General features: G+C 43.8%; 1 protein-coding gene across 1 annotated transcript in view; it reads left to right on the top strand.

The window, feature by feature from the left end:
• TMX4 (thioredoxin related transmembrane protein 4) overlaps positions 1-18,999 on the top strand; it is a gene marked incomplete at its 5' end in the record, with an annotated part of 76,679 nt that overhangs the window by 45,547 nt on the left and 12,133 nt on the right. Inside the window, 2 exons of the mRNA XM_040347852.1 lie at positions 13,727-13,828; positions 17,851-17,914. Coding sequence (XP_040203786.1) covers positions 13,727-13,828; positions 17,851-17,914 — 166 coding nt within the window. The remainder of the gene's footprint in view (positions 1-13,726; positions 13,829-17,850; positions 17,915-18,999) is intronic.

Raw genomic sequence — 18,999 nt, 5'->3', positions numbered from 1 at the left:
GGACGTATATAAATGCATACAATGGCTAAAAAGTATGTACCCATCCATATAAATCTGTATGTGCAAGGATGGATGTTCACCAATAGAGGTACCCTGTGAGCTCTTTTAGCATTATCAATAAAGGCAGATACGTCCATATGTGGAGACATATATGTATATGTATCAGATGATACAGGGGGAGCGTATATACGCCCGTAGGCCTATATTAAAGGGAACGGATGTATGGAAGTTTATTAATAGGAGACAGGTTATAGAATGGTGGCAATCTCTATGCTTTCGTTGATGCCACCCGGGGAGAGGGCATCTAGGGTGTATATCCAATACGTTTCCCTGGCGCATAGTTTTTTGAATCTTTCTGCTGGGGTAATGGTGTTGCTAATTTGTTCTATAACCCATACTTTGAGTCCTATGGTTGTTTTCTGGTGTGCAGTCAAGAAATGTTTTGGCACACTATGGGGATCGGTGCCGCCCTCTATATTTCTTCGATGTTCCCCGAACCGTTGTCTCAGGGGTCGAATAGTGCGGCCTACATACAGCAGGCCGCAAGGACAGGTGAGGGCATACACAACGAAATCCGAAGAACAGTTGAAGAATTCCTTCAAGGGGTAAATTTTTCCTTTGGTTTCAAAACTTTTTTGTCCATGTTGGACAAAGTGGCAAGTTTTGCATTTTGGTTTACGGCATTGGTACATGCCAACCAGAGGTATAAGGCAGGGCACTGCGGGCAGGTTTGGGGTGTATTTCAGTTTGCTTGGGGCAATTTTGCTTTTAAGGTTTGGTGCTCTTCTATAGATCACTTTTGGACGAGCAGGAAGAATCGACTTCAGGTGAGGATCTTGTAGCAAGATGTTCCAATGTTTGGAAATAATTGCTTCCATATTTTTATGTTTTTGGTGGAAGGTGGTCAGAAACCTGGTGGAGCAGTCATCAGTATTTTTCTTTGCTTTGGGGGGTGGTTTATGTAGATAGTGATTGAAGGCATCTTCTATCAACTGTTCCGGATATTGTTTGTCTCTAAACTTTTGTTTGAGATTTTGGCTGAGAGTGATGTAGTCAGTATCTTTGGTGCAGTTTTGTCTAAGTCGACAAAACTGTCCTTTAGGGATATTGTTGGTCCAGTTGGATAGGTGGCAGCTCTTGTAATGCAAGTAAGAGTTACCAGCTGTGGGTTTCGTGTAGCTTTTTGTACAGATGGTGTTGTCTTCATGTCTTAACTCGAGGTCCAGAAAAGCCATGGTGAGGGGATCGGAAACAGAGGTAAAAGACAAACCGTAGGGATTGTGATTACAGTGTTCTACAAATGATTTGATGGAGTCAGTAGGGCCATCCCAGATGATAAGGATATCATCGATATACCTTCCGAAGAAGGCAATATGCGATGTATATGGGTTGTTATTGAAAATATGATTGTTCTCCCAAAAGCCCATCGCAAGATTGGCGTATGAGGGGGCAAAATTGGCTCCCATGGCAGTCCCCTGAATCTGCTGGTAGAAGGTGCCATCAAAGGTGAAATAGTTATGTGTCAAGCAGAAGTTGGTGGCTTTGTGGATGAAGTTGGCCTGGCGTGGGTTGAGTAGTGGTTCAAGGAGAAGAAATTGTTCCAAGGCCATTAGTCCAAAGGAATGTGGTATGGATGTATACAGTGAACATACGTCTAGGGATAGCCAACTGTAAGAAGGTTCCCACTGATAGTGGGACAGTAGTTCTAATAGGTGTGAGCTGTCACGTATGAATGATTGTAATTGGGAGACTATGGGTTGGAGAAATTGGTCTATATAAAGGCTGAGACCAGTGGTAACGCTGTCCATAGCTGCCACTATGGGTCTTCCTGGGGGGTCAATGAGGTTTTTGTGTACCTTCGGTAAATAGTAGAAGTATGGGATTTGGAAAAACTTTTTTCGAAGGTAAGAACCTTCTGTTTTAGTGATTATCTTATCTTCTAGTGCCTCAGAGATCAGGTCATATACTTCTTTGGCATAGTCCATGGTTGGATCACTTTTAAGTTTTTTATAGGTGCTGTCATCCGATAGGAGTCTGTATGCTTCTTTGAGATATGCATCTTTGTTGAGGAGTACGATCCCTCCCCCTTTATCGGCTGATTTAACTATGATGGAATCATCTGATATTAAAGAGTCTAAAGCTTTTATTTCTGACGGAGTGAGGTTATTGTATTTAGATGGAGAGCTGCATAATTTTGTTAGATCAGCGTAAACCACTCTGTAGAAGGTTTCGAGATATGGACCTTTGGACTGATGGGGAAAGAATATGGATTTCGGTTTTAATGTTGACTGGATAATCGGGGGTGATGTAACCGGGTGTTGGGTGTAGAGTCTTAGGAGATCGTCTTCGTCAGACGTCTCATAGCAGTATTCAGGAGAGTAGACGGAGAGGTCAAGGGGACTGCGGGTAGGTGAAATGAGGGGGATGGGCGGGGTAGTGGGATTAAGTTTGTCTTTTTCTTGTTTTATGTGAAAATGTCTCTTTAGAGTCAGGTTTCGTATATAATGGTTCAGATCCTTGAACAAAAGGAAAGGGTTGGGATGATTGATAGGTGCGAAACTCAAACCGCGGCTAAGGAGAGAGGAGTCAGCTGCAGTAAGTAGGTGTGAGGACAGGTTGAAGATTTTTATAGTTTCTGGTATTTTTGTGTGTTTAGACGATTGTTTTCTTCGCCCTCCTCTACAGCCTCTTCTGTGAGCTTTCTTTTTCGTGAAACTGAGGCTGGGGGAGGGCTGGGTACTAAAAAAGTTGATGATGGAGGTGGTGTAACAGGCACGATATTTGTTGCGATGGAGACAGTTGCAGGGATGAGAGGTTCCGGAACTGTTATGTCCATTTGCAGGTTGTTGGAAGATGACGTAGGATTATTAGTGGTTTGAGAGCATATGGGGGGTATCAATAGTGAAGTGGGAATGGCTGGTCTATTATAGAACTGGTTGAGGGCTGTAATCAGTCCATTCTTCTTATCTTTATTAGATGTGTTAGTTTTAGTTTTGCGGGGACCTGCTGAGTAGACAGAGGTAGGTAGTGTGTTCTTAATAATGGTGGTGTGGCATGGTAGTGCCCTATGTTGTCTATATGGAGCGAAATGAAGGGGGAATTGTAAACTCATGAGTGATGGGAGGGGTTGATTGGGTGGGTTTTGGAAGGTAGGGGATGAGGTGGATTTTATGTATGTGGGGGCTGGTGAGTGTTTCTTGTTCCATGAAAAAATTCTGTCTGTCTCCTATTAATAAACTTCCATACATCCGTTCCCTTTAATATAGGCCTACGGGCGTATATACGCTCCCCCTGTATCATCTGATACATATACATATATGTCTCCACATATGGACGTATCTGCCTTTATTGATAATGCTAAAAGAGCTCACAGGGTACCTCTATTGGTGAACATCCATCCTTGCACATACAGATTTATATGGATGGGTACATACTTTTTAGCCATTGTATGCATTTATATACGTCCAATTCCCTCCATATATAGTTTTTAATTAATTTCAATTAACTATTTTAATTCTCGACTTTTAAATCTTGTATTTCATACTTTTTCACCATACATTCCGTATTATGATGTAGTTCGTATATAAATGTATATGTATTTATTTATTCATGTATGTCCATACTACTGTATACATATGTCTTCTGCTGTTCAACCTCTGAACATTTAGTGTGTATATATACATTTTTTATTTCATTTTAAGGATGAATCTAATAAGACCTTTTATCCATATGCTGTATGTATACTGTACACACCTCATGGATCATATCCCAATCCCCTGTCCTTCTCCCCCCCCCCCTCCTTCTTCCTCTCCTTTCCTCTTCCCCCCCACCCCTCTCTCTCTCTTTTTTTTCCCTCCTGCCACTCTTTCCTTCCCCCCCCCCTCTTCCCCCTTCTTCTTTCCCCCCCCCCCCCCTTCATAATTCAGCCACCCTCAGCCACCCCTGGGTATATTGGCACATATTAGTACCATTACTCCCACTTCATTTATCTAGCGATTACACACTCACTAAACTTAAATTATAGTTAGTATTAATTTATACTAATATAAATATTTAATAGCATATGTTGTTCTGTTTTTATTCTATACACATTTCTTCATCCCCCTGACTTGTATGCCGCACTTCTTGCGACATTAACATATTTTCATTAGTGCCCATTCCCATATATTTGTAACTCATATATCTACTACTGCTTTATGTATTATTGTATTATTATCACCCATTGCGTATACACTGCACTTCATCTTTATACCATCCTCTTACATGTCCCTGTCCGTCCCCGCCTGACACCTCCCATCACATCCCATCGAGTCTCACTCACGGCCCCACCCCCTCTTCCTCCGTTCGTTTAACTTCCAGCCACTCTCCTCTTGCCCGCCCCCGTCCCACACGCCCATCACCGTGTCCATCACATCATTTCTCTTTTCCATACTGACACTCCTGAGTTCACGCCCACCAGTAATCTCTACACTATACGCCGTGTTCCGTCCCGCCCCCTCCGCGCATTGCTCCGCCCCCTCCACACCAATAAATACTAGTCCCGTCCCCCTCCTCTGTTATGCTTGAGAAAGGAGTGTAAGCAGTCAATCAATCAACTGCTTTGAGACTCTGAAACGCGTCGCATACTAGTGACGTCATCCGCCCTCGCCAGCCCTTCACGTGCGCTCCAGACCTCGGGTTGAGAACCCTCTACATCCCTATGGATGCCCTCCTTCTGATGAAGCAGTGACCTCCCCGCACAGCGCTCCTCCTGACTGGAAAAGGAACTCCTCTCCTCGGATGACAGCTCACCCCATTTAAAGAAACCATTACATGCCTGCTCCATACTGCTCAAATGTGAGTGTAATAACCACATGTGTATGATTTTAACTATTAAATTGCTTAAAGCCACTACACCCAGAGGCGCCTCTCTCCTTGCCTTTTTTTCTAGAAACCGGAACATGGTCTCTGTTCCCCCCTGATGGCAGCCCTGGAAGTGTTTTACCCATTTTATCTCAAACACAGACTTTTGATCAGTTTATGCTAAACTGTCATCCCCTGACTTTTGCCCGCTCTTTTAAATATTTGATATTTATGCTGTATCTGACACTAGAAGTTTTTGTGTAATTATGCGCATTATTTACTTGTCTCTGTGCTGTTTTCTGAACCATTTTAATGCTGCAGACCTAAATACTCTCTAGCGCACAGCATATATATTATCCTGTTCTCCCTACCAACTTTATTTTATTTTACCTTATTCTCTTTTTTCCATTTTTTAAGGTTATTCACCTCATTTGATTTTAATCCGATTTTAATTTAATTTATTTTTTTATTTATTTTATTTCCCCATCCCACATCACCCCTCCACCCGTGAATCAGTTGATAACATCTTGTCAGTACGTTATTATTTTTTATGCACACACATGTATGTGCATATACCTAAAGATATATATATATATACAACTACATATATATATATATGAGAATGACCTAAAAGTTCATGTGCTCACATACACCTACTTTTTCCATCTATACCTTTTCCGTCAATACATCTTATTATCTCTTCTTGTTTTCTATACACGAATCACACCACTCCATCAGTTACTTAACTTCATTTCCTCATCATGGACATCATCTCTAATATAGAGACGAACCATAATGTGATTTTAGAACAAATCTACTCCATGCTAACGCCGATCAACTTTTCTGATGACGCCAAACTCTCTGGCAAATCACGCTATACGCTATGTGGAAAGTTCAAACAACTTGAACGACTAATACAAACCACCAACCAACAATGGTGGGACCAATTCTTCTTATCACAATATATAGAAACTAAAGTCTCTCCTAGAGGCCTAAGGGTGATGAAAGAATGCCCCACTTTCCTGGATAGCGAGAGCTCAAAAGAATGGGCTAGCATTGCTGAATTCTGTACAACCAAATGGATGCAAATACTTATTACTCATAGAAACAATAGATACGAGAAATTCAAAAATCAATTATTAATTATCATAAATGACATCGCCAGCCAAAAATTACCCATCCCATCTAGCTGGCTAGAGACCCTCAAAAACAATACACAACAAGATGAACGGCTGCTCATCGATACTAAAACAGGAAAATTCAAACGAGATATTGATGATTATAACTCAGACAGAATTTTTTCATGGAACAAGAAACACTCACCAGCCCCCACATACATAAAATCCACCTCATCCCCTACCTTCCAAAACCCACCCAATCAACCCCTCCCATCACTCATGAGTTTACAATTCCCCCTTCATTTCGCTCCATATAGACAACATAGGGCACTACCATGCCACACCACCATTATTAAGAACACACTACCTACCTCTGTCTACTCAGCAGGTCCCCGCAAAACTAAAACTAACACATCTAATAAAGATAAGAAGAATGGACTGATTACAGCCCTCAACCAGTTCTATAATAGACCAGCCATTCCCACTTCACTATTGATACCCCCCATATGCTCTCAAACCACTAATAATCCTACGTCATCTTCCAACAACCTGCAAATGGACATAACAGTTCCGGAACCTCTCATCCCTGCAACTGTCTCCATCGCAACAAATATCGTGCCTGTTACACCACCTCCATCATCAACTTTTTTAGTACCCAGCCCTCCCCCAGCCTCAGTTTCACGAAAAAGAAAGCTCACAGAAGAGGCTGTAGAGGAGGGCGAAGAAAACAATCGTCTAAACACACAAAAATACCAGAAACTATAAAAATCTTCAACCTGTCCTCACACCTACTTACTGCAGCTGACTCCTCTCTCCTTAGCCGCGGTTTGAGTTTCGCACCTATCAATCATCCCAACCCTTTCCTTTTGTTCAAGGATCTGAACCATTATATACGAAACCTGACTCTAAAGAGACATTTTCACATAAAACAAGAAAAAGACAAACTTAATCCCACTACCCCGCCCATCCCCCTCATTTCACCTACCCGCAGTCCCCTTGACCTCTCCGTCTACTCTCCTGAATACTGCTATGAGACGTCTGACGAAGACGATCTCCTAAGACTCTACACCCAACACCCGGTTACATCACCCCCGATTATCCAGTCAACATTAAAACCGAAATCCATATTCTTTCCCCATCAGTCCAAAGGTCCATATCTCGAAACCTTCTACAGAGTGGTTTACGCTGATCTAACAAAATTATGCAGCTCTCCATCTAAATACAATAACCTCACTCCGTCAGAAATAAAAGCTTTAGACTCTTTAATATCAGATGATTCCATCATAGTTAAATCAGCCGATAAAGGGGGAGGGATCGTACTCCTCAACAAAGATGCATATCTCAAAGAAGCATACAGACTCCTATCGGATGACAGCACCTATAAAAAACTTAAAAGTGATCCAACCATGGACTATGCCAAAGAAGTATATGACCTGATCTCTGAGGCACTAGAAGATAAGATAATCACTAAAACAGAAGGTTCTTACCTTCGAAAAAAGTTTTTCCAAATCCCATACTTCTACTATTTACCGAAGGTACACAAAAACCTCATTGACCCCCCAGGAAGACCCATAGTGGCAGCTATGGACAGCGTTACCACTGGTCTCAGCCTTTATATAGACCAATTTCTCCAACCCATAGTCTCCCAATTACAATCATTCATACGTGACAGCTCACACCTATTAGAACTACTGTCCCACTATCAGTGGGAACCTTCTTACAGTTGGCTATCCCTAGACGTATGTTCACTGTATACATCCATACCACATTCCTTTGGACTAATGGCCTTGGAACAATTTCTTCTCCTTGAACCACTACTCAACCCACGCCAGGCCAACTTCATCCACAAAGCCACCAACTTCTGCTTGACACATAACTATTTCACCTTTGATGGCACCTTCTACCAGCAGATTCAGGGGACTGCCATGGGAGCCAATTTTGCCCCCCTCATACGCCAATCTTGCGATGGGCTTTTGGGAGAACAATCATATTTTCAATAACAACCCATATACATCGCATATTGCCTTCTTCGGAAGGTATATCGATGATATCCTTATCATCTGGGATGGCCCTACTGACTCCATCAAATCATTTGTAGAACACTGTAATCACAATCCCTACGGTTTGTCTTTTACCTCTGTTTCCGATCCCCTCACCATGGCTTTTCTGGACCTCGAGTTAAGACATGAAGACAACACCATCTGTACAAAAAGCTACACGAAACCCACAGCTGGTAACTCTTACTTGCATTACAAGAGCTGCCACCTATCCAACTGGACCAACAATATCCCTAAAGGACAGTTTTGTCGACTTAGACAAAACTGCACCAAAGATACTGACTACATCACTCTCAGCCAAAATCTCAAACAAAAGTTTAGAGACAAACAATATCCGGAACAGTTGATAGAAGATGCCTTCAATCACTATCTACATAAACCACCCCCCAAAGCAAAGAAAAATACTGATGACTGCTCCACCAGGTTTCTGACCACCTTCCACCAAAAACATAAAAATATGGAAGCAATTATTTCCAAACATTGGAACATCTTGCTACAAGATCCTCACCTGAAGTCGATTCTTCCTGCTCGTCCAAAAGTGATCTATAGAAGAGCACCAAACCTTAAAAGCAAAATTGCCCCAAGCAAACTGAAATACACCCCAAACCTGCCCGCAGTGCCCTGCCTTATACCTCTGGTTGGCATGTACCAATGCCGTAAACCAAAATGCAAAACTTGCCACTTTGTCCAACATGGACAAAAAAGTTTTGAAACCAAAGGAAAAATTTACCCCTTGAAGGAATTCTTCAACTGTTCTTCGGATTTCGTTGTGTATGCCCTCACCTGTCCTTGCGGCCTGCTGTATGTAGGCCGCACTATTCGACCCCTGAGACAACGGTTCGGGGAACATCGAAGAAATATAGAGGGCGGCACCGATCCCCATAGTGTGCCAAAACATTTCTTGACTGCACACCAGAAAACAACCATAGGACTCAAAGTATGGGTTATAGAACAAATTAGCAACACCATTACCCCAGCAGAAAGATTCAAAAAACTATGCGCCAGGGAAACGTATTGGATATACACCCTAGATGCCCTCTCCCCGGGTGGCATCAACGAAAGCATAGAGATTGCCACCATTCTATAACCTGTCTCCTATTAATAAACTTCCATACATCCGTTCCCTTTAATATAGGCCTACGGGCGTATATACGCTCCCCCTGTATCATCTGATACATATACATATATGTCTCCACATATGGACGTATCTGCCTTTATTGATAATGCTAAAAGAGCTCACAGGGTACCTCTATTGGTGAACATCCATCCTTGCACATACAGATTTATATGGATGGGTACATACTTTTTAGCCATTGTATGCATTTATATACGTCCAATTCCCTCCATATATAGTTTTTAATTAATTTCAATTAACTATTTTAATTCTCGACTTTTAAATCTTGTATTTCATACTTTTTCACCATACATTCCGTATTATGATGTAGTTCGTATATAAATGTATATGTATTTATTTATTCATGTATGTCCATACTACTGTATACATATGTCTTCTGCTGTTCAACCTCTGAACATTTAGTGTGTATATATACATTTTTTATTTCATTTTAAGGATGAATCTAATAAGACCTTTTATCCATATGCTGTATGTATACTGTACACACCTCATGGATCATATCCCAATCCCCTGTCCTTCTCCCCCCCCCCCCTCCTTCTTCCTCTCCTTTCCTCTTCCCCCCCCCCCCTCTCTCTCTCTTTTTTTTCCCTCCTGCCACTCTTTCCTTCCCCCCCCCCTCTTCCCCCTTCTTCTTTCCCCCCCCCCCCCTTCATAATTCAGCCACCCTCAGCCACCCCTGGGTATATTGGCACATATTAGTACCATTACTCCCACTTCATTTATCTAGCGATTACACACTCACTAAACTTAAATTATAGTTAGTATTAATTTATACTAATATAAATATTTAATAGCATATGTTGTTCTGTTTTTATTCTATACACATTTCTTCATCCCCCTGACTTGTATGCCGCACTTCTTGCGACATTAACATATTTTCATTAGTGCCCATTCCCATATATTTGTAACTCATATATCTACTACTGCTTTATGTATTATTGTATTATTATCACCCATTGCGTATACACTGCACTTCATCTTTATACCATCCTCTTACATGTCCCTGTCCGTCCCCGCCTGACACCTCCCATCACATCCCATCGAGTCTCACTCACGGCCCCACCCCCTCTTCCTCCGTTCGTTTAACTTCCAGCCACTCTCCTCTTGCCCGCCCCCGTCCCACACGCCCATCACCGTGTCCATCACATCATTTCTCTTTTCCATACTGACACTCCTGAGTTCACGCCCACCAGTAATCTCTACACTATACGCCGTGTTCCGTCCCGCCCCCTCCGCGCATTGCTCCGCCCCCTCCACACCAATAAATACTAGTCCCGTCCCCCTCCTCTGTTATGCTTGAGAAAGAAGTGTAAGCAGTCAATCAATCAACTGCTTTGAGACTCTGAAACGCGTCGCATACTAGTGACGTCATCCGCCCTCGCCAGCCCTTCACGTGCGCTCCAGACCTCGGGTTGAGAACCCTCTACATCCCTATGGATGCCCTCCTTCTGATGAAGCAGTGACCTCCCCGCACAGCGCTCCTCCTGACTGGAAAAGGAACTCCTCTCCTCGGATGACAGCTCACCCCATTTAAAGAAACCATTACATGCCTGCTCCATACTGCTCAAATGTGAGTGTAATAACCACATGTGTATGATTTTAACTATTAAATTGCTTAAAGCCACTACACCCAGAGGCGCCTCTCTCCTTGCCTTTTTTTCTAGAAACCGGAACATGGTCTCTGTTCCCCCCTGATGGCAGCCCTGGAAGTGTTTTACCCATTTTATCTCAAACACAGACTTTTGATCAGTTTATGCTAAACTGTCATCCCCTGACTTTTGCCCGCTCTTTTAAATATTTGATATTTATGCTGTATCTGACACTAGAAGTTTTTGTGTAATTATGCGCATTATTTACTTGTCTCTGCACCAGATGCTGGACCAAGGGGAATGGTCGTTGCATCTGGAGGTGTTTCAACTCCTTTGCCGGTGGTGGGGCACGCCGCACGTGGATCTCCTGGCTTCTTAACTCAATCGCAAGGTGTCGAGGTTCGTGGCCAGGTCCAGAGATCCCTGGGCAGACGCGTCAGACAGGTTTGTGGCCCCGTGGGGTCAGTATCGGCTAATTTATGCCTTTCCCTCCACTGAAGTTGCTTTCACGTCTGCTCTGCAGAGTAGAGGCCAAGGGGATCCCGGTAATTCTAATTCGCTCCGGATTGGTCCCGGTGTCCCTGGTACGCCGACCTTGTGTGCCTAGTGGCGTATACCCCATGATGGCTGCCAATTCGGGAGGACCTGCTGTCTCAAAGTCCTATACTTCGTCCTGCTTTACAGTCGCTGGCTTTAACGGCATGGCTATTGAAAGCCAGGTGCTAAGGGACAAAGGTCTGTCAGATTCGGTCATCTCTACCATGCTGAGGGTGCGGAAGTCATCTTCTCGGAAGATCTACCATCGCACCTGGAAGGCCTACATCTCTATGTGCGAGAAGATGGAGTGGCGTCCACGGGCATATTCTGTTTCCAGAGTCCTGCTGTTTTTGCAGCGCGGAGTGGATCAGAAGCTTGCCTTTAGCACCATTAAGAGACAGATTTCAGCTTTGGCTGTTTTCTTTCAATGTCCTTTGGCGACCCATTCGCTGGTGGGTACGTTTGTACAGGGGGTTCAACATGTGATTCCCCCAATTAGACCACAGCTTCCTCCATGGGATTTGAATCTTGTGCTCTCGGCTCTCCAGGAACCTCCCTTTGAGAACATCAGAGAAATTCCTCTCTTGACGCTGTCTCCGAAGGTGGCCTTTCTAGTGTCCATTACATCTGTCAGACGAGTTTCTGAGTTGGCAGCCTTGTCTTGCAAGTCTCCTTACTTGGTCCTTCATAAGGATAAGGCAGTGCTACGCTCACAACCTTCCTTTCTTCCGAAGGCAGTTTTAGCTTTTCACCTGAATGAGGACATTGTTCTGCCTGCCTTCCTTGTGTCCTCAACCATCGCATCCCAATAAGGCTGCACTCCATACTTTGGACGTGGTAAGTGCTCTACGTGTGTACCTGTCTGCTACGGCTCCGTTCCCGGAGGTCAGACTCACTGTTTGTGGCGGTGTCTAGTCCGCAGAAGGGCCTGGCCATCTTGTCGGCCACCATTTCTAGGTGGATCAGACAGACCGTTATCCAGGCCTATGCCCTTAAGCAGCGGGCGCCTCCCTTTCCTGTTACCGCGCATTCAACAGGGGCTATTGGTGCCTCCTGGGCTTTCCGACATCAAGCGTCTGTCTCACAAGTGAGTTAGGCGGCGACTAAGTCCGTTCACACTTTTTCCAAATTTTACATGGTTGAGTGCATCTTCAGATGCTTCCTTCGGCCGCAAGGTTTTGCAGGCGGCTGTTTAAAGTTGGAACTCCTCCGTTGAGGAGCTCTGCTTGTTTGGGGTGAAGTTAGGTCTTCTTTTGATTACGGTTTCCCACCCCTTGTTGTTTGACACTGCTTGGGGACATCCCAAATGTCAAGATTTAAGGAGCTGTGTCCGTCCATGGATAAAAAGAGAAAATAGGATTTTTTTGTACTCGCCATAAAATCCTTTTCTCTGTCGTCCATGGACGGATACAGCACTCACCCCTCCTTTTTTAAGTTTGAACTGCTTTTTGACGAACTGAGGCTGCATGCTGTAGGATGAGGGGTTATGACCAGAGGAACCGCCCCCTGGGCGGGGCTGGTCAACTCTGTTAAAGTTGCATGTTTTAAGATGACATGTCCTGCCTAGTCCTCTCCTATAAACAGGAACATAACCCAAATGTCAAGATTTAAGGAGCTGTGTCCGTCCATGGACGACAGAAAAGGATTTTACGGTGAGTACAAAAATCCAATGTTTTCTCTTTTATTGAAGGACACAGTGGACATCCTAATCTTCTGAAGGTGGCGCCATAACCCAATGGTCAGAGATGAGGATCTCTGCTGTGTCCTTCAATGAACTCGGAGAAAGGGATTTTACGGTGAGAACTCCAGTGTGTATGTTGCTGCTTTCTAAAAAAAACTATTGCAAAGAGAAGGTAGGTATAACATGTTTGTTAATAAGAAAAAATTAGAACATTTACAATCACTTTAGAATTTTGCAAGCGAGAATGGGACCCACAGACCACAGCAAGTGTACAGGCCTGTAAAGTCAAATGCCAAGATCTCACTTCTAGAGTCCCTGAATCTTATAGGAGTTTACTAGGTGGTTTAACTCTTTGATATTTCAGGTTTTGATAGATTCCAGTTTTTGGTGTCCCTTTAAACAACAAGTGCCACATGGCTGGTGTGCCTTTTTACTTAATAGTGACCTTGTCGCATTGATGACTTTGCAGAGTGTAACATGTTTCTCTGTATTGTGAACCAAGAATGTGTCGGCTTGTCACACTAATGACTCTGAGCACAGGCTGACCTCACCGAATCCTTTAGATGCTTTTGCTGGAGCACAAAATGTTGTTTCTTTTCAGCTGGCATTTTATATTGATTTTCATACATGTTAAGCATCACTTCTTTTCGTTAAATAGAAACTGCTTGATATCCAATGAACATGCATAAAGACCCATTATTGTTTCTTAAAGGGATTTTACTGTTTGCTGTCTAATCCTCATTTGTCTTTTTGTGTTTTTGTTTTAGCAAACTCACAACTACTTGACAGGCCCTTTGGGAATGTCTGCTTGGGGCTCTTACATCATTTTCATCATGGCCACTTTGATGATTGGACTGATTCTTGGTTTGGTACGACAAGCTTACATTTCTTCTTCCCCCCCCCCCCCTCTTCAACCCTCCCCTTCCCTTCTTTCTCCCCTCCCCTTCTTTCTCCCCTCCCCTTCTTTCTCTCTCCCCTCCCCTTCTTTCTCTCTCCCCTCCCCTTCTTTCTCTCTCCCCTCCCCTTCTTTCTCTCTCCCCCCCTCTTCTTTTTCTCTCCCCTTTCTTCTTCTTTTTCTCTCTCCCCCCTCTTCTTTTTCTCTCTCCCCCCTCTTCTTTTTCTCTCTCCCCCCTCTTCTTTTTCTCTCTCCCCCCTCTTCTTTTTCTCTCTCTTCCCCCCCCCTTCTTCTTTCTCTTCCCCCCCCCCTTCTTCTTTCTCTTCCCCCCCCCCCTTCTTCTTTCTCTCCCCCCCCCTTCTTCTTTCTCTTCCCCCCCCCCCTCTCTTCTTTCCTTCTTCCCCCCTCCCTCTTCTTCCCCCCCCCCCTCTTCTTTCCATCTCCCCCCCCCCCCCTCTTCTTTCCATCTCCCCCCCTCTTCTTTCCATCTCCCCCCCCTCTTCTTTCCATCTTCCCCCCCCCCTCTTCTTTCCATCTTCCCCCCCCCCCCTTCTTTCCATCTTCCCCCCCCCTCTTCTTTCCATCTCCCCCCCCCTCTTCTTTCCATCTTCCCCCCCCCCCCCTCTTCTTTCCATCTTCCCCCCCCTCTTCTTTCCATCTTCCCCCCCCCCCTCTTCCCCCCCCCCTCTTTCCATCTTCCCCCCCCCCTTCCATCTTCCCCCCCCCCTTTCCATCTTCCCCCCCCCCCTCTTCTTTCCATCTTTCCCCCTCTTCCTTTTCCCCTCTTCCCTCCTTCCATTTTGTGTTACTGAGCAATACAAGATTAAATAATATGTTTTACTGTTACACACCATAATCAGGGGACCAAAGTACTAGCTGCTGGCCCTGCCAAGTATCGTAGGCCTCAGAACTATGCAGACACCATCATAGTCGATCAAGGAACCCTTGGCAACATGTGGAGGAACCCTAGTTGGGAATGGCCTCATTAGAGGATGAAATCATACATTGGCTTCTTGGATCTGTCAAGGATTCCTGGAGTTCCTAGCTCCAACCGCCGGCTGTTTGCATTGCTGATTTGTTTAAATCTCCTGGTTCGAATGGGATAGTGTTTTCTTTTTTTCTTTTACCTTCGGGTTAAATACTGTTGTATATAGAAAGATTGGACATTGGCAAGCAAAAAATTCTCTAGGCCAGCCCAGGATAGCTACTCTTCCTAGCAATATAAACAAAAAAGTGGCAACCACCACAACCTATAACTAGCCTTTGCAGTAAGGTGCACATGGAGGGCCAACACACATCACAAACGTTTACCGGCACACTTGCCAGCCTACAAAACAACCAAATTGGCCTGGACTATCAATTCACGTTGAAAACAGAAGGTTTCGTTTGCAGTAGTGTCCACGTCAAGGCACCTCTTTTTACTGCGGTCCCAACTAAGTTGGATCCCGTATACAGTGAGGGGGAAAAAAGTATTTGATCGGCTGCTGATTTTGTAAGTTTTGCCTGCTGACTAAGAAATGATCAGTTTATAATTTTAATGGTCGGTTTATTTTACCAGCGAAAGACAGAATAACAACAAAAATATCCAGAAAAGGGCATTTCAAAAAAAGTTATAAATTGATTTGCTTGAGGGAAATTTTAAGTATTTGATCCCCTATCCCCGGCAAGATTTCTGGCTCCCGGGTGTCTTCTATACAGGTAACAAGCTGAGATTGGGAGTGCTCTTAATCTCAGTTTGTTACCTGTATAAAAGACACCTGTCCACAGAAGCTTGCCAATGAGGCCTAGGAGCTGCATTAAACCTTAGCTTTTTTTTTTTCTTTCTTATTCAAACAATAGTCTGCTTTATGTTGCTGCTGGAACTTTGTCTCTTCAGTTGCTTCTATCTGGTACAGTCGTCCTGAGCCTGGCTATGCAGTACTGCATCAGGATCAGAAAATTCAAAAGGACAAAAATTACGAATTTTAAAAATCCAAAATAATAACTTATAACAAACTATTAACCACTTGCCGCCCAGCCTATAGCAAAATAACGGCCGGGCGGTGGTTCAGTGGTGGGGGGGGGGCGCATCGCGGCGATCGTTGGTGTGTCAGTCTGACACACCGCTACACTGAGATCGGTAAAGAGCCAACGGAGGCTCTTTACCACGTGATCAGCTGTGTCCAATCACGGCTGATCACGATGTAAACAGGAAGAGCCGTTAATTGGCTTTTCCTCACTTGCGTCTCCTGACGGAGGCTGTGCTGATTGTTTATCAGTGCAGCCCCCCTCAGATGCCCACCCATCAGTGATGCCTATAAGTACCCATCGGTGCCGCCTTATCAGTGCCTGTCAGTGGCGCCTCATCAGTGAAGGATAAAACGTACTTCTTTACAATTTTTTTTACGAAAACAAAAGAAAAACTTTAAAAAAAATTGGGTCTTTTTTTTTTTGTTTAGCAAAAAATAAAAACCACAGAGGTGATCAAATGCCACCAAAAGAGCGCTATTTGTGGGAACAAAATGATAAAAATTCTGTTTGGGTACACTGTAGCAAGACGCAATTGTCATTTAAACAGCGACAGCACTGAAAGCTGAAAATTGGCTTGGGCAGGAAGGGGGTGCAAGTGCCTGGCATTGAACTGGTTAAATTATAGGTATTAGAATTTCCTTTCGATCTTCCTTTTCTTTCATAATGAATACGAATTTGTCCGAAATAACGAATGCTGCATCTAAACGAATGGAACGTAATGAATTAATAATTTTTATTATTATTAATTGGTTACGTTCCACCAGTCTAGATGTGGCATTCGTTGCATTTACGAACAGCCAAATTTGAAAAGCAATTCCAATACCTATAATATAATGGTTTATTGGTTATTTCGGATTTTAAAAAAATTTGAATTTTCATTCTTTCGAATTTTCGGGGGAAAATTTGTTAAACGGGGTTTTCGTTTATTTGAATATTTACGAATTTCGCTGAAGAACGAATTTGTAATTAATTGCGTATGTCAACTAGCTAGCGTATGTTCTTCTCCACCCCCTAGCTGTCAACATTTTAAGAAAAAAAACCTGGCCGTGTCACTCATTGGCAGAGCTCTGTGAATGGAAAACGACAAGGTCCTGCAGCCTTTGTGGCTGTCGGCTTGTAGTTTTTGATGAATTACCACGGCACTGTGAACTCTGGTAGTTCATTCATTCTTCCTGTCAGCATGTCTCGGCTTCCTGGTATGGGGTACGAGCAGGCCTATACAATGACAGATTTGCGTGGCATCAGCGATCTGCTGATCCTGGGTGCAATGTTTTACAGCAGGGGTAAGCAACCTGGGGCGCTCCATCTGTTGTGGCACTACATTTCCCATAATGCATTGCAAGGCTGGCAGTTTACTCCCAGAGGCATTATGGGTCTTGTAGTTCTGCAACAGCTGGAGGGCCCCAGGTTGCCTACCCCTGCTTTACAGGCTCTTGCAACAAAAAATAATAAATGAGCATATATTTTTTTTTCTTTTACCTGCAAAAAAAGTGTGTTTTTTTTTTTGTTTTTTTTTCCTGAAAAGGTCAACTTATCTTTTAATACTTCCGGTGTTCCTCAATGGACAAGACAGAAAATCTGATTTGTGTCCTCACCATAATACCCTTTTCTTGGCTTCCATTGAGGGGCACAGGCCCCACCCCATTGCTTTTATGATCGTACTCTCTGTAATTCTGCGATACAAACAAAAATGCTGGTGGTGATGGTGGTATACTCGAGGCTAGCTGACAGTTTTTTGTTTGCCGATGTCCAGTCCTCCTGTAGACGGTAGTATAAGCTAAAGGTTTAAGACCTCCTGTGTTTCCTCCAGTGGACTCCAAACAAAGGATTCTAAAGAGGGTACAAAAACTTAGACAGCTCCCGTTACCGTGAACAAGCCAATAATGACACTGGACCTGATGCATGTCACAATGGCAACTTATCCATATCTGTCTTGTCCGGTTCCTTTTTAATAAATCTGTATTCTCTGTTTTGTTTGGCATACAGATGTTGGTCCTGCTAATAGATTGCTTCTGCCCAGCCAAACCCAAGTCTGAAGTTCTGAGATCAGGTAAGTGTTTTACCTTACCAATGGTGTCATTTTGGGCTCCCAGCTTCCTATATAGAATTTTTTTATATTACGTTTTATCCTCCTATTGTATACAATTTCTGACTCCATATCCTTCCCTGCGGGAGATCTGCCTTATGTGGGCGATCAACTACAGTTGATTGGACGTACAGGGCCATCAGAATTTACTCCTCTACCATGACTTTGTCATAAATTGGCTTCAATTCCTCATTACTTTTGAGTAGCTGAGATTCCACGTTTTTTCCTGAAGAAACCTCACGGCGAAACGTGTACAATCAAAAGCATGGAAACAGCAATATAACATTGAAAGTTGTGTCCTTTTCACACAAATGGAAGTGGATGTATTGTGTGGGATGTTTTTATTTCCTATGCAATTCGATAAAATATATTTATTTCTCTTTTGTCCATGGACGGGGACAGCTCTTTATATTCTTGACTTGTGGGTTATGTTCCATCTATTAGGAGAGGACTAGACAGACATGTTAGACATTTAAAACATGTAAATTTAGCAAAGCTGCACAGCCCCGCCCAGCGGGCAGTCCCTCTGGTCATAACCCCTCACACTGCAGCCAGCAGCTCAGTTTTTTCCTGCCTAGTAGAGAAGAAGGACCTGGCTCCCTTTGGGCCCAGAGTACTGAAGAATTTTTACCTTTTTTATTTTTTTTTATTATATTTTTTTTGATCCTGAGATTTACTATCAACTGCCGGCTGGGTGACAGGCTGGATACTATAGATACTGGTAGTCCCCCCCCCCCCAGTCCGGCCATCAAGCGTGATCAGACCTTGGCTACGCGCTGGGTCGGCCATGACATGCCCCGTTTGCACCAGGGGTGGCCGGTGAGCTATATGTTCTGGGGTCCACACATGACCGGGCTGCCGTTGTCTCGGTCACAGTGGACCGTGGCCGACAGCCACTCCATACTGTTCGGCTGTGGGCTGTGGAACACACCAGCAAGTCCTCGCATTGACGGGTAAGTTAAGTTCCTCCTGTTTCGACAGGATGGAACAGCTGGGCAATCCTGGGGGGTCGATTAGGGGGTCTCCTGTCCTCCCTTTTTTTTCTCTCT

This window comes from Rana temporaria, chromosome 4 (genome assembly GCF_905171775.1).
Source record: "Rana temporaria chromosome 4, aRanTem1.1, whole genome shotgun sequence".
NCBI classification, from domain to species: Eukaryota; Metazoa; Chordata; class Amphibia; order Anura; family Ranidae; genus Rana; species Rana temporaria.
The sequence above is the reverse complement of the archived record's forward strand: the minus strand, read 5'-3'. Positions and strand labels throughout refer to the sequence as shown.